The 27,928-nt window shown below is 36.8% G+C and overlaps 1 protein-coding gene and 1 pseudogene across 1 annotated transcript in view; one reads left to right on the top strand and one right to left on the bottom strand.

The window, feature by feature from the left end:
* The window catches only part of USP24 (ubiquitin specific peptidase 24), a 123,151-nt gene extending 102,630 nt beyond the window's left edge, over positions 1-20,521 (bottom strand). The window contains 1 exon segment of the mRNA XM_039887268.1: positions 19,935-20,521. Coding sequence (XP_039743202.1) covers positions 19,935-20,255 — 321 coding nt within the window. The 5' untranslated portion in view covers positions 20,256-20,521.
* On the top strand, positions 12,596-12,714 carry LOC120581547 (uncharacterized; annotated as a pseudogene).
* Positions 20,522-27,928: the final 7,407 nt, after the last annotated feature.

A 27,928-nucleotide genomic window follows, 5' to 3' on the forward strand; every position in this document is an offset into this window, starting at 1 on the left:
AAATTCTAGCGGGCTTCTTTGTAAAACATGACAAGCTAACTCTAAAAAACTCACATAGAAATGGAAGGAATTTTGAATAGCCAAAATAATCTTTAAAGAGAACAACTAAACTTTGAGGATCTACACTTTCCACTTACAAAACTTACTAAAAAGCTATAGTAATCAAGACAATGTGGTACTGGTATAAACAAAAACATACAGGTCAATGGAAGTGAATTGAGATTTCATAAATAAACCTTTATATTTATGGTCAATTGATTTTAAATAAGGATAACAATCCAATTTAGTTAATCTTTGACAAGGCATAAAGGCAACTGAATTGAGGAAGGTTAGCCTTTTCAACAAATGGTGCTGAGACAATTGAATATACACAAGCAAAAGAATAAAACTGGACCTGTACCTAACACCATTTACAAAAATTAACTCAAAATGTAAGCACAGGAGTACATCTACATGATCTTGGAATAGGCAATTATTTCTTAGGATTCCAAAAACACAATAACAAAACAAAAAAAAAAGATACATTTAAAATTTTGAACATCAAAATTAAAAACTTGAGCATCAAAGAACATCATTAAGTGAAAAGACAATCATAGGAGAAAATATCTGTAAATTTTATATCTGTTAATGAACTTTTATCTAGACTATAAAAGAACTCCTACAACTCAACAATAAAAAGGCAAGTAACCCAATAAAAATAGGCCAAGGATTTGAATGGACATTTCTCCAAAGAAGACACACAAGTGGCCAACAGCACATGAAAAAATACTCAGTCTCATTGGTCATTGGGGAAATGCAAATCAAAAGCATAAGATACTTATCAGTATTTATCAGTAATAAATATTGCTGAAAATGTGGAGAAATTGGAACATTGATACATTGCTGGTTGAATTATAAAATGGTACAGCCTCTTTCCAAGACAGTGTGGCAGTTCCTCAAAAATCAATCAGTTACCATAGGACACAGCTACTCTATTCGTAGATGTACCTATGAGATACACCTAAGAGAAATGAAATATATGTCCACACAAAAACTTATACATGAATGTTAAAGTAGCATTGTTGATACTAAATCAAAAAGTGGTGAAAGCCAAATGCCAATCAAAGATGATGAATGAATATAATGTGGTATATCAATACAATGGAATATTTTTAACCCTAAAAATGAACAAAGTACTGACATGTTGTAACATAAATGAACTTCAAAAAATATTATGCTAACTAAAAGAAGCCAGACATAAAAGGCCACATATCATATAACTCTATTTATATGACAGACATAAAAAGCCACATATCATATAACTCTTTATATAAATATTTATATAAATATTTAATATAACTTTATATAAATAGAGTTATATGATATGTGGCCTTTTATGTCTGGCTTCTAGAATAGGCAATCCACTAACAGAAAGTAGATTAGTAGTTGCCAGAGGATGGGAAGAGGGAGAAAAAGAAAGTGACTGTTAATGAATACAAGGTTTCTTTTTGGGGTGATGAAAATATTCTAAAATTAAAGAGTGGTGATGGTTGTGCAACTCGATGAATGCGCATTTTAAAAGGGTGAACTCTGGCATGTTACTTATAGCTCAATAAAGTTATTTTAAAAAGTGGATTAGCAAAAATAAGTTCAACGATTATAGTCACTAAACATAACTGAGTATATAAATGTCACATCTAAGAATTTCAAAACAGAGTTGTACCTAATTATCTATAATAAAAATAATACATAGACAATGTTAAAGCAGCAATTTAAAAAGTAATATATGTAAGACTTAAAAGGTGAAAAATCTCCTGCTGCCTCCTAAACAGTTAACATTCTTGGTTTTGAAAAAGGAGAGCATGGTGAACACCAGGGTTAATGAATGATACAGAGCAGCATTACATTTTGAGGAGGGTGCTGCCAATAGAAAGAAATAGGGAATCACAGGAGAGGAAATAGTGACATGAACCCATACTTAGGTTGGCTTAATATTGTGAGTCACCACTTTGAGTAGAGCCTGTCCTTGGCAAAAATTACATATTGAGCAAGAGAACACATGCAAAGCAGCTCAAAATTGTTCTATTACAAAACAGCTCCCAATTGAAATAAGGCTTTTAAAATGAACTCTGGAATGCAATATACTATTTTCTCATTAGATGCCAAATCCAAATGATATCCAAGTAACCATTAATGATCTCTGATTCTAAATTGATTAGAAACACATTTATCAAAAGCTCACTATGTTCCAGACAAGGTGCTTAGTATTGGGAACAGAGATAAGGACATGATTCTTGTCTTTAAAAAGCAGGGCAACATGAACATACAGAAGGGGAGGATCCAAGCCGCTGTGGCTGTCGCGCAAGCATGAGGAGTGGAGATGAGTATGCACACAACTGAAGAAGTTTAAGAGAAACAATATTCAAAGGCAGAGGGTGACAGAGTGTATTTTTTCGACACCAGAATTACTTTATTTTTCAAGTATATTAAATAATAAAACTTCAATGTTGTCAGATTTTTTGACTACACAAGGCAATGTCTTTACTTTTTACTGTGATATTCCATCAATTTCATTTAAAATTTTAAAATAATTTTAAAAAGTGTTTTACAATGTTAATGTAAATTTAGCATTTGTTAGAGATGCACAATGCTATCACTCAAGCAGAAGAGAAACTGACCTTGCAAACAACTCTTGAATGCCACTTTAACCTGAAAAATTTCTAATAACACTGAATCTTGTGCATTTGGTCATCTAAGAAAAATAATAGATGAGTCAATGTGTTAAACTGTGATTTCTGAATTAGCCAGTTTAGGATTCAAATAAAAATAATTAACACTGTTGGATACACAACTTAGGCTATTTACTATGTATGTAATCTTACTTATGCTTATGGATACGAACAAAAACATAAACAAAGTCTAAGTAACTCCCATAATACTTGATAGTGTCATAAACATGCTAGGAATTCAAACAGTTCTGATTATAATTTCATCTACTGGCAAACTGTTCAGAAAGCTTATTATTTACTTAAAAAGGTCACTTAGTACTTTTATTGTTGGAAATGAAGTTTTTCATGGAATTGATAAATGCTGTTACTATAAAGTATACCACAGAGTTTAGCACAGATATTTGGATTTAACACGAAGATTGTTTTGGCAAAAATATTTTTCTGCATGATCCCTTTTATATTTATAATGATGTATGTTCATATGTCACTACCTGTATCTTTGAAACTTACCTGTTTGAAAAATGCTGAAGAATTAATGTAAATACAGGCAATACCTTAATTGGAAGTTGAATACACAAAACAATGTAATTTACTTAACCCTTCGAAATGTGTTTTAAAATATCACATAAGCTTTTAAGTTAATAATAAAGTTTAATATTTATTTAGAAAACTACCTTCGAGTTTTTTAAAAATGAAAACAAACCCTTTGCTCTTGAACTAAACAAGGATATAGTATTAAAATGTAAGCCTTCCTTGTTTAAAGAAGCAAAACCTACTCAAGTGGGTACTGCCTGTTAGTTTAGAGATAAGCTCCTGTCTGCCCAGTGACTCAACGAATACAGATAAAGAAAATTATTCGGCTTAATGGATAAGAGACTGCCAATGTTGCTTAAAATTTAATACTAAATTCAATTATTTAACTATTTTATTAGCCAAAAATGTATTCAAAAGAGCTTCTAAATTTCTGATTAATGTACAGAAAAATGAAGATGCCAAGTTGATTTCTCCATGATGATTTTAAATGGACTTGTCTATTACCTAAAATAAATAATTAGTAACATATATGTCAAATGCTTAAGGAAAAACATAAAAACGTGAACGTTTAATTCCAAGTCATTAACTTATAATAATGTTCATTAAATCTTAAAACTGTCCATCTTATTTATGAAACATTTTTCAAAGCAATTCAAAGAGTTATATGCAGATCTGATATTCCTTCTGTTATTTCAGACTAGAGAAAATGATTCCTAAAATATTGCTTCTTGGAAAAGTAAGATGATGGACAAGTGCAGGCTGTCCCAAGTTACTAACATACCTTGTGTCTCAAGCCTGTTTGCAAATTTTCTTGGAATTCATATTCATTCCATGTTATAAGTGGTAGATGATTTCCTAACATTCTTCTACGAAAGCTGACATTTCTTATGCTCCCTTTTTTTCATAACCCTTGGTGGTCATTCATGTATTTATACTCTATAGAAACAAGGTTATCATGAGAAGTTGTCTTATAATTCAAAGGTGATATCTTACATATACAATTTATCCTTTCATTTAGATTTAAGGTTTGAGACTTACAGATCACTGATGCCAGGAACAAAATGTAGGTAGCTGAAGGAGACTTTTCAGTTTCAACAGCAGGAAGGAGAGATATGGTAAAAGGGATTTCGATACATTCAGATGAGAGAAAAATGAACCAGTAGCGAGAGGAGAACTAATATACTGAGTATTAAGCTACCATGTGTCAGGAACTGTGCCAAACTCCATGAGGCAAGAATTATCATCTTCATCTTCATTTTTTAGACGGGCAAATGAGGTTCAAATGAATCACCCACTCAAAGTCATATTTCTTATGGTCTTTAGCCTAAAAACATTCATTCATGTGCTCAGAATGGAATGAGAATTCAAGTCAACGTTTCTCCAAAGCTCAGGTTTTTAAATTAAGCGCACTTGAAGGTATCCCAATTCCTCTTAAAACTGGTAGAATGGCACAGTCCCAAAAACAACCTCTCATGAATCGAGTTAAAATGTTTTTATAAAAACCAATCAAACAAACAAAAAACTTATATAATGTACCCTAAACCAAGATTTGGGAAAGTAAGAGAGGACTGACTACCAATTAAAACTTCTTTTTCTTCCAAAGCACTAGTATTTCTTAATCCATTAATATTCCTAAAATTCTAGATAAGGGGTTATCTAGCATAAGCAATTATCTTTTATTCGTAATTTTGTTGAAGTTTCCTTTACCATATATTCCTATATGACAGATCTAAATGCTGATTTGATTCTGTCACCACCACAAGTTGACCTTGAATAAGCTTCTTAACCTCTCTATGTACCTTAGTTTTCTCAACAAAAAATAGAGAATAGTGTTTAGTTTGTGGGATTAATGCAGATGAGAGATAACCATGCAGAGGGCAAACTACGGCAAACAGGCACATCATAAACAGTAGCCCAGACCTCTCTTCAAGCTTCAGATGACTGTTTCTATCTTTTGTCAAACTGTTCAACCTCGGAGTCCCAACAGCACTTTAAATTTACCCTATCCACTGAGAACCATGTTCCGCTTCGAATTTGTTTCTTCTCTAATAGTCCTAATCTCTGAAACTTTGTGTCATTTTCCCAACCAGTTGGTCACAATACCAGAGTTTTTCCTGAAAAGTCTCTCCACTGCCTTAGCTGAAGTCCCAGCTATATGTTGGTTATATTGCTGCTATACTCTTTTAAGTACTGTCCCTGCCATCATTCTATCTTCACTCCTGTGCCCCTTCCAAAATGCCACCAGAGTAATCTTTCTTTAAAACACAAAAACTAAACCAAACCAAAAAAAGGAATCTGATCTCGTTACTCACTTGCTCAGAAAACTTCATTAGCTCCCAGCTGTCTATAAGTGCCTAGAAAATAAAAGTAAGTTTCTTGCACAGGCATGCACAGCTCTTCACCGATCTGACCACAACCTACAAACAACCTCAATGAACTTCTCAGGCACTCCTGAGTATACAAGGCCTTGTCATGAAGCTAGGCATAGCTCTATGCTGTTTCTCTGCTTAGAATGCTTAGAATGCCCTTTCTCAATCTAATAAATTAATACTTGTTCTTTGCTATTGACTGAATGTTTGTGTTCCTCCAAAGTTCTTATGTTGAAACCTAATCCCCAATGTGATGGTATTTGGAGATGGGGCCTTTGGGATGTGATTAAGGCATGAGAGCTCTGCTTTTATAAAAAAGATCACAAAGAGCTCCTTTGCCCCTACCACCACATGAAATTATAGTGAGAAGACCATCGTCTATGAACCAGGAAGTGAATCCCCACTAGAGGTTGAATCTGCTGGGCCCCGACCTTGTATTTCCCAGCCTCTAGAACTGTGAGAAATAAAATTGTGTTGTTTATAAGCCACCCAGTCTATGGTATTTTGTTATAGCACCCCAAACAGACTCAAAACCAGTTCAAATTATATCTCTTCAACAAAATTTTCAAGATTCCTCCTGGCAAAGTAAGGTATTCTGTCTTTTATTTTTATAGAGAATTTTCATTCAGTATTTTTCAGCAGTTGGAAATACATTAATGAATAAAACAAACACATTCTGCCACTGAAGCTTGGAGATATACTATTCACAGAAGACAAATAAGAGATTACAATTTCTTGTAAGGAGTACATAATAGTAAGGAGTACGTTATAACAAGTGTTATAAAAGTACATAGGAAGGGGAACCCATGGAATATTATTCAACCTTAAAAAGGAAAGAAATCTTCTCACTTGCTACAACATGGATGAAACTTGAGGTCCTTATGCTAAGTGAAATAAGCCAGTCACAAAATGACAAATACTGTATGATTCCACTTACTTCAGGTATCTAAAGTAGTTAAATTCATGGAAAGAAAGTAGAATGAATGGTGGTTAGCAGGGGCTGGGGGAAGGGGAAAATAAGTTGTTTAATGGGTACAGAGTTTCAGTTTTGAAAGATAGAAATCTGTTTCACAACAATGTAAATATACTTAACACTACTGAACTGTACACTCAATAATGGTTAAGGCAGTAAAATTTATGTTATGTGCTGAACACGATTTTTTAAAAATAAGAAGGGGACCCAGCCTAATCACGGTCAAAGGTAACCTATAAATGAAATGACATTTAAGCTAAGACCTAAGTAGCATCTAACTTCTTCACCATAACTTCAAATACATGGCTAAGTTTTTCTCTCAGTCCTCTTCTTACCTAGCCCATCAGTAACATCACAGCTGACCACTCCCTCCTGCTTGCAACATGTCCTTCACCTGGTTTCCAGGACCGAGCCCTTGCCTGGTCCTCTCGCCTTCACCAGCCACTCTTCAATCTTCTTTGCTGGTTCCCCCTTATTACTTGGAGCCTAGTCCTCAGACCTCTTCTTTACATACAACTCCCTTGCAGTCTCACTGAGTTGAATCTAATGAAGTGTTTCTCAACCTTGTTTTCATTATTACTCCTTCAAGGAGCCTTTTAAACATTTTTTTTTCCTCTCAATCATCCCATCTCCATTAATTGAAATAATAAGGAATAAGCCTGTGTTGGGTAGGGTTGAGTTTTGGAGCAAACCACTGTTAATACCTAAAACCTTTTTTCACCCCAAGAACCAATTTTTGCCCCATTTGGAGTGCTATTGGCCTTGATGAGAGATGGTATTTAAATACCATCTCTAAGCTGAAGGCCCTCACATTTTAGCCCTTATCTCTTCCCTAGACTCCACACATCTATCCAACTCCCTCTTCGATACCTCCGCTAAGATATTTAATAGGTGTCTTAAATTAACACATGGCAAAACGAACTCCAGACTTTTCAACCAGATCATGCTACCTCCCTGTTCAGAGCCCTCAACGTCTGCCTTCCTCTTTCAGACAAAAAGGCATCATTACAGTTGTCTACAAGGCCCTAGTGAGGAACCACCCTCTTCTTCACCTCTCATCTCATCTCCCACTCTTCCCTTCCTTAAGTCCCAACCATACTGGCCACCCTGTAGCTCCTCAAAAATGCCAGCCTTGCTTCTACCAGGGCCTTTGCATTAGATGTCCATACAACGCAGGATTCAGTCAAGTACAGCCCATGGCTTCTCTTTGTAAATAAAGTTTTATTGGATCACAGACCGACTTACTAGTTTAAGTAATCTAAAGCTGCTTTTGCACTATAACAGCAGAGTTGAGTGGCTGCAATGAGACTATATGGCTTGCAAAGCCTGAAATATTTACTATCTGGCCCTTTACAGAAAAAGTTTGATCCCTGACTTAGAGAGCTTTTCCATCAGATAACCTTGCACTTTGCTCCCTCACTTCCTTCAGATTTTTGCTCAAATATGACCATCTCAGAGAAGCTATGAAAAACAGCCCTGTCATACCTACTCCCTAGTCCATCATGATCTCCCCATCCCACTTCCTGCTTTATTTTTTTTCTATAGCACTTATCATCTGATATTCTACATTTTATTAGTTTATCTTGTTTGCTGTCTGTCTCCCCTATCCTAGAATACAAGCTCAACCAGGGCAGAACTTTTGTTTGTTGCATTATTTCCAATAGTCCCTAATACAGAGAAGGTTCTCAATAAATATTTGATGAATGAATGAATTTTAAGCACCTAATAAATACTTAGAAATGAAAGAGAAAGGAAAGGGATTTTAGGCAGTATGCGTGAGGGTCTGCCACCAAAGAGAGAGTGTGGCATATCCATAACATCAAATACTGAGTTGCATTAAATTTTATCTATTTACAGGTTTGGTGCCCCAATTAGACTGTGTTACTTAATGAGAGGAGCTGTATCTAATTCTCTATTCTACTTCCAGTATCTAAACTTTTATCCGATACCTAAATCTCTTCTAACATCCTCAGAAATATCCTAGAGCCTCTGCCTAAATATGTCTAATGATCAAGAGCTTATGACATTTTGAGTTTGCCTGTACTTTTTTTTCAAGTGAAAGCTCTCTATTAGCTGTATGATTTTAGACCAAGGTATCTTAATCTTTGCACTACTGACATTTTAGGCTGGATAACTTTGTGTTGAGGGGGCAATTCTGTGCATTGTAGGATGTTTAGCAGCATTCCTATCCTCTACCCACTAGGTGCCAGTAGGATGCCCTAGGTGTGACAACCAAAAAAGGTCTCTAGATATTGCCAAATGTCTCCTGAGGGCAAAATCACCCCTGGTTGGGAACCACTGCCTTGATATCTCCATACTTCAGTTTCATCTATAGATGAAAGATCATTGATTAAAGATGACTGAAAGTACAGTCTTATTAAGAGGGAACAAATTATGTCATGAAAGAAGTTAATATTTTTGTTGTTTTCCTTATTACCTTAATAGATGATAAAACTTCCTTGTGTAATTTAAATGGTTCAATTACATAATTATTTGAAAATACAATAAGAAAACTGGGTTGTTTACAAAAATATATCAAAAGACTAAAAAGATGTAAAGAATATTCTAGAACCTACATTAAAGAAGCATGATGATCAAAGGCAGTGCAAAATCTTTGATTCAATCCTGTTTTGTTTTTTTTTTAATGTCTATAAAGGATATTTTTGGTATAAGTGGAAACTCTGAATATGGACTAAATAATAGAGAATATTAATGTATCACTGTTAAATTCCTTTGGTGAGATAACGGTATTGTGGTTCTGTAGGAAAATGTCTTTGTCTCTAGGAGATTCAGATTGAAGTATTTAGGAGTCAAGCTCCGTGATATTTGCAACTTATTTTCAAAGGGTTAAAAAAAAAAGTGTGTGTGTGTATGTGTCTTTAGAGACAGAGGGGAGATAAAATATGACAAAATGTTTGCGAATGTTCAATCAAATTAAAGGGTATGCAGGTATTCTTTGAACTATTCTTTCGACTTTTCCATAGGTTGGTAATTGCTCAAGATAAAAACCTGGAAAAAATACATCTAGTATATAAATCAAATTATATCCACATTGAATTTGTAATTGACCACAGAGCGCACACACACCCCTTTTCTAGCACTTTATTTAAAGTACTTTAACAATACTTCCACTCTGTCAGAATTTTCTGGGATAGCTGGAGGCCCTGCTGGGAACAAGCTATTCTGAAAAAGCAACCCGAGTGATTCTGATCTGGTGCTGGCCATTCTCTACTCACTCTTCAGAACCACTGCAATAGGCTGTGAACTCCTTAAAGGCAGAGACTGTGTCTTAGCAATCAGACACCAGACCAGAGCCAAACGCATTCAATAAATATTTGCTCAGTGTTGAACAAATGGCTCCCATATACTGTTTCTTTCCTCCTCTTACTTCCCCTCTGTACACCTTTTTCTGAACACTGGGGTGAGAAGGGAGGGTTAAAAAATTAAGTGTCTCAATGGCTTTACTTCAAAATAAACTCACTTGAATTAATTGTAACATCATTAATCATTATTACAATGATAAGTGAAACAAACAAATAGGACAATCCAAAACAAAAAAACACTAAAAATAATTTTTCTCTTTTAATTATACTGTAGCATTTTCACTTCCTTCTCCAGAAATGACAAACTCCGCAAATAATCTCCTTACTGTAGTATAATGCAACTATGCCATGTAACTAAGCTGTATTAAAAACAGTCCAGCAAACAAATAGTATTATCAAAGGCTAAATAAAGTTTTGTTTCTTTTAGCATCTATTATATCCTTTCCTGTGTACAATATTGTTCTATGTGAGCTGCAGGGAAAAAAACCTGTGAAGCAAAGGGCGTGGTACTGAATATCAAAGTTCAGACTTAATGTATTTTGTCCAAAATGGTGCCCATTATAAAGACATTGGCAACAGTTCTTAAAAAGTTCCTACCCACAAACTGTAAAATAAGGTATATACCAGTAGGGAAATTTGCTATAAGACTACCAAAACATTTGTTACCTTCAAGCTATGGTGCAGGTTATTTTAGGCAAAATTAGCTTTAAGAGACTATTTTGATATACATGATTGTAGGAAACGTGTTCCAAAAACAGTAATGCAAACTAAATATTTTCCAAATCATTCTTTTATTTAATTTAGCACCTCTTATGTCAAATGTTACCATGGACTTTATGGGAAATACAGAAGAGCAGACTCTGTCCTCGGAAGACTTAAAAGTCCATCCAGTGACAAATAAATAATCCCAATAAAGTGGGATAAATGCTAAGACATAAGTAAGGGTTTCTATTCAAAACTTTTAACTAGGAGGAGGGAAGAATGAATGGGAAGAAGTGTAATGGAAGGTATTAAACTCTAATAGAAAGCCATTAGCAAACCTAATAGTACATGTGGTATGTCAGCATTTAGAGTCCCGTGAGACTTGCTAGACTGAAATAAGGAGGATGTTCATTACCTATCTCTGCCAACCGCAAGCCTGTGTTAAATCTACTTTGTGGAGAAAGAATCAGTGCAAAGGATCAAGATGATGTCACATAGTGCTATGGACCAACTCTCATGATCCAATATGGCGAGAGAAGGGGAATGAGGGATAAGGAGGATGTGCCGGGTAGGAGAAAAAAGTATGTACATAGGCAAGGAGACGTAAAAGGACCTGGCATATTTTAAGGCTGATTTTTTTTAAAGGTATTCTCTAAGAGTTAATAATACTGTTTTATTTCTGTGCTCATTAAAATATATGAGACAAGTGTTATGTTTTTAACATATTAACACCTTTCCAAGTTATAATTCAAAATATTTTCAAAACTACAAGTGTATAATACCTTCCAGTCGATATTTATAATAATTACTGTATTCGATAGAGAACAAAAAGGTAGTTCTAAGAAAGTAAAAGATATACACCTGAAACAGACAAATTAGGTGGTATACTGTTTCAAAAAATTTATATATTGACTGGTAAGCTTATTTTTAAGTACTCAATACCCTTGTGCAACTGTGGATAGACTCAGGCAAGAGTTTGCTAATCTTTGTCAGATTTACAAGCACGCTAAGTAGACAGACAGACAGCACTTTCACAAGTGACAGCACTTGCTCAACCTTCCTCTCCTCAAACCCCACCACCTTTTATAAACTTATTAATAACCGCTGACATTTAAAAAATGCTGAATGGAAAAGCAAGATAAATACCTTTGAAGGGGAAAAAACGAATCAAATGTCAACTTTGCCCCCCTAACCCAAACTAATATCTAACACAGGAAATGGTGGTGATTAAAATGCAGTAAATTATGAAGAAGAATATATTAAAGATGATCTACAGTAAAAGACTTCCTCATGCCAAAGATAGTGTGGTATACAAAATACATCTTGTGAGGCAAAAGACTGCATTCCCTTCCTAACTTTGCTAATGATCTAACAGTCAAGGTCCTCATCCCTAAATTGACAAGATTTAATACCATAAGGTCCCCATGGTCCCTTCCAGCTCTGAAATAAATCTTCAATTTTAATCTTCAAATTTATGACTTTTAGTTTTGTTTAATGGAATGGGGAGAGGAAAAGTCAGGAAAGTACTCTTAGTTCTACAGATAATATTTCTGTTCAATAGAGTGTATCTTGCTAAGTACTCTTGATATTTCTCACCAATATTATAACCACTATGAATCCAAGGAAACCCTACGTTGATTCTGATCTTCGATCCTCCTTAAAAAATGCTTGGAATTCCTTTACCACAGATAAATTTTATATGCTAACCATAAAACCCTCAAAGTGATGAAAAGCAAACATGATTTGCTTGTTATTCTCTACAGATGTCAGTATATCTGTACACATATCATAAACCAGTTGTTATTATGATACAATTTTTATGTGTATACATAAATTTTCAGTTTATATATTATACTATATGTAATACATATTATATGTATAGATATACATACCTTTGCCTGGAATAATTTCAACAGAGTACTGATTGCTCAATAGATACCTGACATTTTCTCAAAAATAAATGTGATATATAAACTAGTGAATGTAGTCTACGGCTATGCTACCCTGAACAAGCTCGATCCTGTCTGATCTCGGAAGCTAAGCAGGGTCGGACCTGGTTAGTACTTGGATGGGAGACCACCTAGGAAGACCAGGTGCTGTAGGTGTGAAAAATAAGGGATTGTAAACTGACAAGGTCCTTGCAATCTGTGAGGTCAACTAAGGGTTGCCTCGCCTAAAACAAACAAATAAACAAAACTAGTGAATGTAGGATGATCTGTTTCTACCATAACTCACTAAAACATTTCAAATGAAACAGACATGAGAAGTAAATCTTACAAAATGAAAATTATTAGTTATTAACATTTTAAAAGTATTATTTTAGCAAATACAGTCCATTCCAACATAAAACTGACCACGAAAGCCAAAATACTAATAAAATAAGGATTCCTAATGTTACTAAACCTAAACAGGTTTCCATTTAGAGTCACTACAATTTCTACCAACATAAGTCTTTCTAAAATGAAAAACATTCCTCTAGCTTTAAAATAGCTTTTTTGTATTATCAACAATCTTAAGAGATTTTTAGCCTAAAATAAGACTAGTTCATAGAGCAATTTTTCTTTTCTAGGAAAAATGTAAACATTCATGATTTTAGAATTAAAAATATGACATTTGATTGAAATAATCACCACCATTCTTAAAGGAGATACCAGTTGAGAAAAGCATCAACCTACTAAATATCCAACAAGTAAATAAATACAATTCTGTGTATTCCATAGCACAAAAGAAATATATCTTGAAAAAAGAAAATCACTTGGTTTCCTGGCAATGGATACCACATTAGATCAAATTACATCACAAAAAATTCTTGAGGCACTATTCAAATGCTTTTGATAGATAGATCTAAGCTCTTCTGCATTTACCTCACAACTCTTTAAGGCCTCTATTTTCTAGATTACAACATAACAACTTATTAGACTTAGAGCATAAGAAATCCACTAGCCTTGAACTGTAACAGAGAAGGTACTATGTGTGACTGGTCACCACTGTACTCCCAACACCTAGCTCAGTGCCTAGCACACAGTAAGTGCTCAATAAAAACCTATTAAGTGAATGGCTATTTTGTTAAATGGGCTATTAGATGTTTTGTTGCTTTTTACTTTAATGTCTGTTTTAATCACTGGAATATGATTTTTATTATTAATATAAATCTAGAATTAAAAAAAATTATTTTCCATTTAATACAAATACCAAAAATAGCTGTCTCATCCTCTCAAAAATGAGCAAATAGACATGAGAGAGTACATAAAAGTATATAAAAGACAGAAAGAGTCAAGTGAGTGGAATGCTTCTTGAAAACAACATAAGATTGGGTCTGGAGCCTACCAACAGCCCAACCATCATGACAGTGCTATGGGTCACAGGAAACAGAGGTGATAAGGGAAGTCTGCACTGGCCAGGTGTGTACTTCTAATCCACCCCCTTGGCAAAGAAAAGCAAAACAAAATTATGCTCTAAAGACACCTGTTTTTAAAATAGTCATAGATCTTTGAGTTTTGAAAAGCTGGCAGGTAATCTAAAGGCCAATAAGAACCACACTGGAATCATACATAATGATAATTCTAAAAACAATTAACAAGACAAAAATGCCATGAGGTATTAGGTAAGGGCTGGGGGTAGCAAGCAGAAGGGAAGAGCAGACAAAGCAAATAAATACAAGTTCCGTTAAAGCTTAAACTGTGACTCAAATTTGAAAAATCCCGTTGAATCACATCTTCCCAGCTAATTTTCTTACAACTAGAAATAATTAGAAGCTATCTATTCTAAAGAAAATATTTCCAATATAAACACCTTAAACTCAAGTGAAAGGATATCAAATACTGTCAACCGAATTTCACAATACAAATAAATGGCTAAGTTACCACAGCAAGCAACTTCTGTGCCAAAACGATGAAGTTTTTCTTTAGAAGTGAGAAGGCTTTGGTGGGCACATGTTATTTATCTCTAAGAAAAAAACCCATCAAATCTTCAAGTCAGCCCAAGAAAAAGATTCCATAGACCTTTGCATTTCAATTTCTAGAAAGATTATTAGAATAAAATTTTGATTTAATTGTGTTAGCTCTTTTCTTCAGAACACATAAAAATAAACCAAATCTACAGTTATTTGTTTCATTAACTAGCTTAAAGTTAATCTCTAAAACAAGATTTCACTTCCCTCACACCACACACACAAAATGTAAGACAGCAATGGTGGAAGCCAGGTTTCTGTGTTAGAGAAGTGAATTCATAAACATATCATAAAAAACAAAATAGTTATAAAATACTATCCAAAAATGACAGACATTATTAACGATAAATGTCACCTACTACTAATATGAGCTTAATAAAAAAATTTCATAAATCAACTGTGATTGAAAAATGTTTCAATACTGAATAATAAAAATTCCTATAATAATGAGAAATACAAACTAAAATACAAACTAAAACTCCCTACAAGGAGGTGAGAAAAAACATTTACTTTTGAAAATGAAGTATAATTTTCTTAGTAGTGCCTCTGCATTCTAATATCCTCAGAATGAAATGTCTCTCATATCTGAATTTTCCAACCTGAAGCTTACTTCTTTATGTACCTAACTTCTTCTCTTTTTTTTTTTCTTTTTTACTAAAACCTTGCTAAAATGTATTACACATTCCTGACCTTTCTTAGAGCATACTGGAAGCTTTTATTGAATGTGGCATCATTAAAAATAGTCATCCTCTCAGGGTCATGAAGCAGAGAAAGCTCTACCCGCACTGGCAAGCCTGCTTTCATTGTCTGCTTTTAAATTTTTCTTGACGCCCTCCTTTACCACTGAGCTGCTTGATCCCAGTCACTTCTCACCAACTGTCAAATTTGCTTGCCTCTAACAGCTTGTCACCTCATGTTTGGACTACTACAAAACCCTTCTAATCTGCTACTTCTAATTCGATAGGAAACCTAATATTAAACTTATTTGAACTATGTTTTTTTTTTAAAATAAATAAAAGGTATGAGCTTTAATGTAGTAAATGTATGGGGGTGTTTTGAAATGGTTTAATCTTCTCTAATTTACTTTCTATTTCTCTCTGGTGTTCCAAATAGAAAAAAAATCCTGGAAAACCATGAAAAATATTATTTAACTGAATTTTTCTAAATATAATAGTTCTTACTAAAAGTGAAAAATTTTCATCTTCACACTCAGATTCAAATGTTATATTTGAGCAGTAAGCACAAAAATAAGTAGTACATTGAGGTCTGCCATTTACGTTGTATTAGAGTTGAAATCCTTTCTTCATTGTTAAAACATTACATTTACTTTCCTAATATAATTGGTTTCATATTCTAAGCTAATAGCATTATTATGCTCTATAAAGTTGTCACTACCTGCTATGATTTCACTAGAACCACACACTCACTGACACATAAAATGTACTTCCATCATGCCAAATTATGTTCATTCTAACAGCATATGGCCAGCTAATTAGAAGGTAAGAATCCGTTAGATGAACTCATAGGCCTAATTCCTAAAGGAGATACATATATACTAAATTGTAAAGAAATTTTTATTTTAAAAATTAGGCTACCCTAACTAACCTTTCGGACTCCATATTTTTATTTCATCTACTTTCAACTGATTTTTGGAATTATTTTTTTACTGTAAAATCTTTAAATGGACTTATTTCTAATGTACCAAATCACGGTAAATCACAAACTACAGGTCATATATTAAAATCACTAATAATTAACTAAAATTTACTTGATATTCACTCCACACTCGAATGTACTAGGATTGTGTGTTTTAGGGGAAAAACAGTGGTAGTTTTAAAACATCTGGATAAGTTATTTAGAGTAGCTGTAAGATCTCATTCTCTTTAATATTAGACTAGACTGTGGAAAGGTTCTGAAGAAATGTTATTCAAAATCAAAACTGAATAGCTTCTTGATGTTCCTTCCAGACCCAGAGACTAAGAATTATATATACATCTACATCCAACAATACAAGTAACAACTAAACACAACTTTCTGCAAACCAATGCTTTTACTTAATTGGAGGATATTAAAGAGGTGGATCTGTGCAGTTTTATGTGTTCTGCTAGTTATCTGGGTCTTTTTTGTCTACATTCTCCTTGCTTCTACTGAACCAGAACTGCTTTCCAAATTTTAATTTTTAAACCAAATCCTAATTGTAGTATGGGTCCATATTACTAAACTGATTTACCTAACTAGCTACATGACCTTGGGAAGACACTTCTTGTAAAATGAGAGGCCTTGTACTAAGATCCACTAGAATGTAACCTCCATGTTCTGTTTACCACTGTACTCCCAGGCCTGGTATATGGAAGGCATTAAATGTTTACTGAAAAAGAGGATCATTCCTGTCTCCAAACTACAAATATAAAATAAACTTAATCATTTTTCTTTTTTAACAATTAGATTCTAATCTGTATATTACCGAATATTTTTAAAAGGACACTGAAATTTCCTATGCATCAAATAAAGCTTTATATATTTTAATATAAAGTACTCGCTTTTTAGGAAAAACAAAAAACAAAAAAACAGGCAAATCATGCAAGAACTGACAAACTTCACCCGGTTTGTTAAACTTCCCTTCTCTTCACCCCCTTTAATCCATTACTGTGTCCTGTCCCTTTTTCCTTTGAAAAGAAGGTAGCTTGTAGGGAGAAAGTGCAATAAACGTGGAGTGAGAAGGCTTGAGTTCTAGTGCCATCTCTTTTATTAACTGGCTCTATGGGGATAAGCCACTTCTCCTTTAGGGACCTGCAAAGACTGCATCTGTAAAACAAGGCAAGCTGAACTAATTATTAATTTCTGAAGTCTTCTGCTTTCAAAATCTATGATACTCCTTTTATTCTACCCATTATTCAATTCCTAACACCTTGATTCAGTGCTTGCCACATCATTCCTAGACTCGTACAGTAGCCTCAAAATGTGTCTCTTTATTTTTCCTTCTTATTCTAAAAGTGATTCAATCCTAAAATTACTAGTTAAGCAGAGTGAAAAACACATTGTCTTTGAAGTGTGAATGGATCAGGTTTAAATTCAGACTCTGCCACTAACTAACCATATGTATAAAATGGTGATGTTATTAACTATCTCACTGAGAATTAAACTGTATAAATTACCTAAAACAGTGCCTGACATGCTGTAGGTGCTCAACAATGATGAGCTCTTTTCTCTATTTCCCAAGATAAAAACCCTCAGTTTCCCACTATCTACAGCAAGGATGACCAACTTGCTGCACAGATGGCATGCAAGATTTATAAAACCATAGAGGCGAAATTGGATTAAACATTCTCATCAGGCTCTTGTGTGCCAGCAAACTGTCTACCTGTATTCGTGAAAATATGCTTCTGGGTAAAGTAGCCTCAGTCACCAGCCCTTTGTGAACTCTCTCAAAATTAAATGCCAAATTGACAAGTCGAGAGGAAGTGAAAATTTGACACAACTCCTTAAAAAGATATAGATTCTCTGGATTTTACCTGAAAGCACACTCCTCAGCCTATCATGTGAAAAGAAGCCAATCCCAATTCTTTATACTTAAATGTACAGGCAATACAGCTAGTGTTAAGAGTACCATCAAGCATTATAATTTAATTTGATTTTTCAACCACAGGAAATTAAAAGGGTTGACCAAAAAAAATAAATAAATAAAAATAAAATTTCTCCCCAAATGAGGATACACTGAGCTTTGCAGAGCTATACAAAAGCTTCAGAAAAAGCAATGGCTTTCTTCTTGATTTCAAAACTGGGTTAAAAGTGGAAGGAACAAGGAGAGGAGTGATGGGGGCTTGCAAAGAGAAACTCATTTCTTAAAGTGACCTAAGTACAATTACTTAATTATATGGAACTTTTAAAAATCCCAAACTAGAAATAACAATCTTTACTTTGAAAACATTAGTCACTGAAACAGTTGAGTTACTGGGTAACAGAGGGCAATCAATCAAGTATATAGAAGTCTAGAAACCAAAGAAATCTTGTGAAGAAACCTAATTTTGTGAAATGCAACCTTCTTTCTCAAGCTACTTCAGCCTGAGCAACTGTGAAAAAAGCATATACTTAGGAAGAATTCTTTTAGAAGTTTTAGCTTCTTTAAGAATACCCAAATTCCTCTTTTTGCTTAAGAACAAATCCACTAATTGAAGATCTGTGTTCTTCTGTGATCAGGCCAACCTGCTCTACTGGACCCTTTGAAATACACTAACCAATGAATAGGACCAAAATTCCTGCCATGAGCTGCCAAGCTGCTTTTGGTTCATTTTTTACACTGCAGTTAAAGTCCATTTTTCCCATGTTCTTTGCTCACATCCCAAACTAAACAATCCTAATTTTCTCCACCCAGAGTCAAGTTTTATCATCAAAGCCATTCACCTAGATGGCCCTTTCTCCTTAACAGCCTTCCCCACTCCCATTTATCTTCCTCCTGTCCTCTGCATACAAGTCCTTCCCCAGGCTAGTTTTCCCTCATTTTTGACCTTATCTATGATCAGTACTCCCCTTACCCAGATTTGGTCCTAGCTTCATCCTCCAATTCTAGTCCTCATCATTGCCTAGTCCCTCTTCAGCTCCAAGTCCTGCCTTGGCCTTTTACCTCTAATCTCTCTGTCCAATCCCCACTACTTTAATAATACCTGACCTTATTAACGCCTGCTCCCAACCCAGACCTTACTGCAGCTAAGCCTCCTCTCCTGCTTTATTTCAATTCCTGTCATTCTTGGCCCCTGCCCAGTCCCTCTTCACTTTAGACCCTCCCCAACCTCCTCTCTTTCTGGTCCTTGGCTAAAACTCAAACCCCATTCTAACCCCTCTGACTTCCTCTGACCCTAGCAAAGGCCCCTTTTCTGGCTGGCCCATCCCATTTTTTTCTGACTCTGAACTTAGTACATCCCCACTCACTCACCGAAACTCGGTGCCACAAAATCTCAGACCCTAGCCTTATCTACTAGTACCCCATTTCTGAACCCCAATACGTGCGTCCTCCGCATCACACACTCCCAGCTACTGTCTGTCTTCCCCCATCTCCGACGCTAGCCTTGGACGCTCCTGCCCATCCCGGACCCGGGTTTGCTCCGTTGGTTTGCTTAACCCAAAGCCTACGAGACCCGCTCCCGACCCTGACGCGCAGCCCTGCCCAGCATCCCTAACTCCCAGGTAGCTCTTCCCTTATAGGTCCCTCTCCCCACTTGACCCCAGTGCGGTGACCTCTAACCGTAACAAGCTTGGTGCTCTGTTCTCTTTTTCTGTGCCTTCCCCCGCCCCATACTCCCTCTAAGCTCCAAGCTCAGTGGGGTGTGTCCCCTCCAGCCCACTGGCCTCTCCCGCCATGGTCAGGTTGCCCCTTCTCACCTCGGCGTCCACCACCTCGTGGTAGGCGGGCGGGGGGTCGAAACCACCCCCGCCGCCAGTGCTCCCGCCGCGGGAGGGGCCGCCGCCGCCGTCACCCCCGCCGTCGCCTCGCGGGCCCCCGCCCGGTCCAGGGCTGGGGCCGCCGCCGCTGTCCATGGGCTCGTAGCCGCCGTAGTCGAGGCCCGGCCGCTCGTTGGTGAGCAGCGCCACAGCCTCGTTGATGTCGTTCTTGGCTAGGCGCAGGGCCTTGCGGATGGTGGCGGGATCCGAGAAGCCCATGCACAGCAGCGTGGTCATGTGCTGCTCCTCCTCCGATTCCATGGCTCGGGCCTCCGGGCCGCGCCGGCCGGCCGGCAGCGAAGCCGCAGGTCCGGGGCCTGGCGGGACGCGCGCCGCTGCCCCCGCGCCGCCCCCGCGCTCTGGCGGGCCACTGCGCTCCTGGCCTGCGCCCTCCGCAGCCACCGGGCCAGGGTGAGTGCGGGCGTGGGCGCCGCGAGCCGATTAGGGCCGGTGGGGCGCTCAGGCGCGGCGGTGGCCCGACCCAGCCCTGCGCGCCGCCATGTTGGCCTCCTCCTCCGCCGCCGCCGCCGCCGCCGCCGCCGCCGCCTTCCCGCGGGGCCGCGCCTCCGCTCCCGGAAGCGGCACGGGCCGCCACCACGCTCGCCGTTCACCGGCGAGAATGGGGGGGATTTTTTTTATTTTTATTTTTTTAATTAAAGGAGCGAAAGGAGGAGCCGCGCTGAAGGGCGTCTCTAGGGTGAAAGGGCCGCCGTGAGGCCCGGGCGGAGGCGAGGGAGGGTCCTCCGTCGTCGTCGCCGCCGCCCGCCCATTTCTCCAGCAACAGGTTCCCTCGGGAGCGGGAGGGGCAGGAGTGACACACAGCTGGCCACACGGAATGTCCCCGAAGTGCCCTAGCCGTGGATCCTGCGCAACCCTGACGGCTGTTCCCTCCGCTTCTCAGCGCGAACCTCCTCAGAATCCCCGTTGGACGCCTGGTCCTGGACTCGCTGGCCCCAGCGCGGCCCGAAACGCACGGGTCCTGATGGGAATTCACTCGCTGCGGCTGTAATGCACCTCCAACCCCGCCTGAAATGCACCGCGGTCTTGAAGGAAATTCACCCGCCACGCTGCCTGAACTGCACCCCAGGGCATAAACGCATGCCCAAACCGGGCATATCGACCTAACTGAGCTGAAATTTACCCCCACGTACACTTGACCTAAGTCTCCATCTCACTGAAATCCCCCTCCACCGGTTGAAATCAGTTGCCAGCCCTCTGAATTTTCCATCCAACACTGACTGACCACCTGCCCTAACGAAACCCGACTGAACAAGACCAAACTCTTAAGCTGAAAATACCCTAAGTCTGAAATATATTTTTACAGCTCCAACTCTAAATCCCAGAGCTCTCTATGAAAACCACAAAAAACCCAGACTGCATCAACCTTCCAAAGCTGAAGACTCGTTGGAACTCCTTGGGCTTTGCTCTCCGTCGGGTGCTGACCCACCCCCACCCCCCACACTCGATTGCAACCTTTGGCTCAGGGTTCCCTCTTTGTTTTGGGGAGGGGACCCCCACCCCTGTTTGCTTCTACAAACAAGCCTCCTTTATTTGCTTTCTCTTTCCACCTTTAGCGTTAGAGTCTTTAGTCCCCTTGGCTCCACCATCTTTGCCTTGGTTCTTGATATTATTTCCCCTCTTCAATTTCCTTTAAGCCATGCTAACTCTGGGTTCTTTCCCCACCTTCTTCCAAGGTCCAGATGCCTTTTCCTTAGCGCTAATGCCGTCACCGTGTTTTTTTTTCCAGAACTCTGAAGTCCACCAACTAACCTCTCTTATTCCATCAAACCCCTCCTGTCGCCAACCAACAGTTACGAAAATCTCCACTATCCAAGACTTTAATTAGTGGTATGGAGAAATTTTCTCTGCACTCTGTTAGCACCTTTCCCCCTGGACTATGCTTGGTACTTGCTACCTATATTTATAAACACCAGCAATTTGATGTACAGGGTGACTTTATCAGTATCGTTTACAAAAAGTGAAGTAGTTGTATTTGTTGTACGGATTAAAGGCTAGGCTATAGACCAAAGACTAGGTCTTATATCCAAAGGAAGTAAAGTCTCTTAGTTTGTTAATAAAAATAACAAATCCTGCTTATACAATAACAAAAAAAAGAACCTACTAAGGAAGAATGCCTATAATTCGATCGGGTCACAATGTATATATTGAAATAAAATTTTATTAAGTGTTATCAACTTTTAGGTACTCGGTGACATTTTAAATATCTGTGACATATGATGAATAAAAGTAGCCTGTCATAGAGTACATAGCAAGGTATTTAATTTATTCAACAACTATGTACTGAGTATTGATCAGGCGCTAAGTACTGTTCTTGGCTCTGGTGATGCAACAAAGCAGACAAAATTCGATGATGGCAAAGTGATGGCATTTGATTTTGTCCTGTGTTTGAAGAGTTAATTCAGTGACCAAATTAATAAATGAGTTACAAGGGGAGGGAGAGTAACAGGGAAAGAAAAAATTGTTTGCCACTAAAATTCGAAATAGAACCCAAGAGGTAATGAGACAGAGCTGACCAATTCAGATGGCACATAAAGAAGACTCATCAACAGTGGCAGGTTTGTAGAACATGACAGGGGAAGCTGTGCTAAGCTGAGAAGAGGAAGCAGAGAAGAAAGCAGAGAAAAACAAACTCTGTGATAAAAACTGGAAAGGAGCCACTAGGGGTACAAAAAACAAGGAAGGCCATTTTTGAACCGGATCCTGGAGTGACTGAAAAGCCAGAGTGTCATTTGAGGATGCAAGTATAGTCACACTTTTTTTCATGTAAGAAAGCAAATGAGCACTTTAAACTCTTGAATTGAGATAGCAGGGGAGGGACCTATGGTATGAATATTCATACTTTCACTTACGTTTGTATTTATTTTTTTGCTTTGTATTTTTACATTAAAATCTTGAAAATGTTAAAAGGACCAAAAAAATTTAAGTAACGTTCAATTTGCATTTATCTTTCTCTGGAAGCTTCTAGAAGAAAAAAATAGCTGGATTCAGAAGAGGTATAATGAACTGTCCTGAAGATAAGATATGAGGATTTTCTAATATTAATAAGTCATTTAAAAAATGTTTATTGAAATATTTACTGATCCAGGCTGAGGACTAGAGAGACAATTGTGAGCAAGATGTGCATGGTTTCTGCCATTTTAGAATTGACCATATTTACAGGGAGATAAGACAAATAAGTAGTAATCATAAAGTGTGATAAATGCTTTGATAGGGAAATTGCAGGATGTAAGGGGCAAATTTCTTGCTCTCTGTGGGGTAAATTTCCTCATCTAGGAATTCTAGAATGTTTCTGAGAGGATTATATATAAACTATAATCTGACAGAAAGTAGGAGAGCCAAGACAAGGAATATGAGATGAAGGGAAAGAGTTCCAAAAAGCAGGATCAATTTGTGGAAAGACTGTTTAAAGAAATTTAGAGAAATTTAGAGAAATTAAATTTAGAGAAAGTATGGTTGGAAGGTAGAGTTCTAGGGAGGTAGTAATGAAAAAGGCATCCAGAAAGGTAGACACCAGATCTAGAAGGGCCACTTAAACTGTGATAAGTTTGAACTTTATTCTAAGGGAATGGGAAGTCATTGAAGCATTTATGCAGAGGAGAGAGGTGATTTTATTTAAATTTTAGATTAACCTAACTGCAGTGTGGAGAATGGTCTAGAAGAGAGGAAGAATAAAGATGGAGAACTCAGTTGAGAGATGACACCAATCAGACTTCCTAGGTAACCACTTTGAAATGAAGAATTGAGTGTCGAGTATTTTCTAAGTAAAATAAGTCAGATAGAGAAATATATACTGTATGAGTTCACTTTTTTCTAGAATCTAAAAACCATAATAAGTGAACAAATAAAACAAAATAGAAACAGATCCACAGATATGGAGAACAAGCTGATGGTTGCCAAAGAGGAGGTAGGTAGGAAGATGGCAAAACAAAAGAAGTAAACTTTTTTATTAAAAGGATTTTATTTTGAGTGATTTGGATAAATAGAAAAATATTATTAATAATATGTCCCCCCCCAAAAAAAATTGGGGTTTGTTTTCTTATCCAATCTACAATCTTTGTCTTTTCCTTGGTTTCCAGCAGTTTTATTATAATGTATTCAGGGGTGGTTTTCTTTGTATTTATCTTTAATGGAGTTTGTAAAGATTCTGAATATGTGCCTCAAAATCTTTCATTAGCTTGAAAAATTCTTGGCCGTTATTTCTTTATATATTAATATTATTTCATTCTCTTCTCTCCTTTTGGGACTTCAGTCATGTGAACGTGAGGCTCTTTTCACTGAGTCACATCTGACTTGCTTATTTCTGCATTTTTTATTCTTTTGCCTCTGCTTTGCTTCAGTCTAGATTTTTTTTTTCTGTCCTCTTTTCTAGTTCACAGGTTTTCTCTTCAGCTACATCTTATCTGCTGTTAAGTCTATCTGTTGAGTTCTTAATTTCAGTTATTGTATATTTAAGTTCCACAATTTCACTCTAATCCTCAAGGCTTTCACATGTGTACTGAATTGCTTTAGCTTGTCATTCAATTTATTGAACATAAAATCAGTTATTTTATAATCTGTGTCTAATAACTTCCATATCTGGATCTCTTATGGGTCAGTTTCTATAGCCTGATTTTTCTCTTGACTACCAATCAATTCTTATATTTTCATAAGCATAATTTAAAAAAATTTTCTAGGCATTGTATTTTATATACTGTATATTGTTTAAAAACTATATATATGACCTGAGGTTTTAAATGACGTTATCTTCCTTACAAAAGGATTTGTTTTAGGTTCTAGGAGGCGATTAGGAGTAGGGATGATGAGAAAATTAATACAATAAAAGATTAAGTTTTTTCGAAGCCAGACCTAAATCTTTGTAAGGATTGGTCTTTTTTTTGGTTCACCCTTACTCTTAGCATTCAAAATTCACCCTTACTCTTAGGTTCAAAAATTCTTTTAGTTTTTTGTTTTGTTTTGTTTTTGTTTTTGCTGTAACTCAAACTATTCCAGTACTTGTGACTTGAAACAACAATCATTTATTATTTCTTATAATTCTCTAGGTTGACTGGGCAGTTCTGCTCCATTTGGTGTTGAGGATCGCTCAAAGCTGCATTCATCCAGGAGCTTGGCTGAGGGTATTTTGGTGCTTTTCCATGTATCTTCTCTCTCCACATAATATCCCATTCTCCAGGGCTTCTCCATATGACCTATCTCTCCATTGAGATAATCTGGACGTCCTTAAGATAGAGATTGGGGTTCTAAAAGGGAACATTTCAAAAGTTCAAACCTCAGTGAGCAAGTGCTTATCAAATCTCTCTTTGTGCCACTTTTATTGATGTACTATTGATAAAAACAAATCACATGGCCAAGCCCAAAACCAGTGTGAAGAGGGCCACCGAAAGGCATAAACACTGGAAGGTATGGTTCATTGCGGGGCCACCAATGTAACAGATTACCATGCCAGATGAAAGCCTGGGGTGTTTACCAGTGCACCTTCTCTTTAGTGGCTCTTGATCTTCAATTTTTGTCATCTCAGCCCCCATAAGACTCCAAAGTTCTCAGCTTCTTGCCCTTTGAACTGCTGATTAGGAATCAGCAAATGCATCAAAGGGAAAAGCAGTGCCAAATGATAGGCTCACCTTTCTGTACTTAGATTTTCTTTAGGATTTGGCCTTTCAAGTTCTTACTCGAAACATTCAAGTTCTCATTTTAAAACTTTCCAGTGCCTTCAAACAGATATTTCTTCCATTCTGCCCAGCTTGTCTAGTTGTTCTCAGTAAGAGGGATGGTCTTAAACAAGTAGATCCATCATTGCTGGAAGCAGAAATCCAATAGACAGAGGAGATTTTGCAAGACTAGGAAGAGGTTAGTCTTTTGGAGACTCCATGAGGAGGGAGAGCCTTGCCCTGCTGCTTCACAGTGCCTCAGGAAGTAGAAAGAGCTTAAAGAGAAATGACTTCCTGGGCCCCAGGATTTCCAGCTTTCACAAAATTCCCTAATCCCTAACAGGACAGGGAAGCAGCAGAAACACCTTCAGTCAAAGGTGTTTCTATGCAGGCTTAGACTGATTTTTTCAATGTGAAGTAGTATAGACCAAGGACTAGAGGGCCCTTCCTGATGATCGAGACTACAGAAGACTCCTACAACTTCTGTAAACCCCGCCCCTGCCACCACTGCAGAGGAGGGAACCCTAACTATGACTGTAATTTAATATCTCAAATATCTCAATAGTTTGGTAAATGGGGGTTGAGTTGAGCTTTAACTGGTTTCAAAAGTAATAAAGTAAAATGATATTTAATGTGCCACATTTTGATGGATTCACACCCATTATATATATTAAAAAATAAAAAAAAAAAACATCAAAAATTGGCATCACTTGCCATACCTTGAATACTCCACTTGGGCATTGTTTTTTTTGTTTGTTTGTTTTGTTTTTTTTTTGTTTTTTTTTGTAACAGCTTTATTGAGATGTAATTCACATACCATATGGTTCACTCATTTAAGGTGCAGATTGATTTTTAGTATAGCCATAGATATATGCAACTATCACCACAGTCAATTTTAGAACACTTTTTGTCACCTAAAAAAGAATGCCCATACCTTTTAGCTATCCCTCTTCTTTTTCTTCATTACCCGCAATGCTGAACAAATTATCACTAAGCTACTTTCTGTCTCTGTAGATTTGCCTATTCTAGAAACTTCTCGTAAGTGGACTTTTATAACATGTGGCCTTTTTTTGGTCTGGCTTCTTTTACTTAATATCTGTTTTCAAGCTTTTTCCATGTTGTGTAGCATGTACCAGTACTTCATTCCATTTTATAGATGAATAATATTTCCTTATGTAGATAAACATTTTGTTTATCTATTAATGATGGACATTTGAGTTGTTTCTACCATCTGAGTGTTGTGAATAATGCTACTATAACCATTTATGTAAAAGTTTTTGTGTGGAAATATGTTTTCATTTCTCTTAGGTATATACCTAAGAGTAGAATTGCTGGGTCAAATGTCAACTCTATGTTTAACTCTTTGAAGAACTACCAAATTGTTTCCAAAGTGGCCTAACCATTTCATATTCCCATCAGTAGTGTGTGAGGGTTCTGATTTCTCCACATCTTCTCTAATACTTATTATAAGCTGACATTTTGTTTGTAGCCATCCTAGTGGGTGTGAAGTGGTATCTGATGGTTTTGGTTTGCATTTCCCTGCTAATGATGTTGAGCATCTATTTATGTGCTTATTAGCCATTTGTATGTTTTCATTGGAGAAATGTTTATTCAAGTTCTTTGTCTCCTTTTTAAATGGAGTCATGTGTCTTTTTGTTATTAAGTTGAGTTCTTTCATATTCTAGGACCAAGTCCTTTATCAGATATATGATTTGTAAATATTTTCCCCCATTTTGTGGATTGTATTTTCACTTTTTGATAGTGTCCTTTGAAGCACAAAAGTTTTTAATTTTGATGAAGTCCAATTTATCTTTTTGTTGTTGTTGTTTCTATTCCAATGACCTATATATTTATCTTTACGCTTATATCACACTATCTTGATTTCGATCTATGAATATGGGGTGTCTTTCCATATTTAAATCTTCTTTAACTTCTTTCATCAGTGGTTTGTACTTTTCAGAGTACAAGTCTGTACTTATTTTGCTAAAATTTATTCCTAAATGTTTTACTCTTTTTGATGCTACTGTAAATGGAGTTGTTTTCTTAATTTCATATTTGGACTGTTTGTTTGCAAGTGAATTTTATTTCAATACAATTGAATTTTATATATTGATTTTATAATCTACAAATTTGTTGAACTTATTAAGCCTAATAGTTTTTAGGGGATTTCTTAGGATTTTCTAATACAAGATCATGTTATCTGTGAACAGAGATAGTTTTGCTTTTTTCCCCAAACTCTCGTGCCTTTTGTTTATTTTTCTTGTTTAA

The sequence above is a fragment of the Pteropus medius genome, unplaced genomic scaffold (assembly GCF_902729225.1).
Source record: "Pteropus medius unplaced genomic scaffold, Ma_sr-lr_union100, whole genome shotgun sequence".
NCBI classification, from domain to species: domain Eukaryota; kingdom Metazoa; phylum Chordata; class Mammalia; order Chiroptera; family Pteropodidae; genus Pteropus; species Pteropus medius.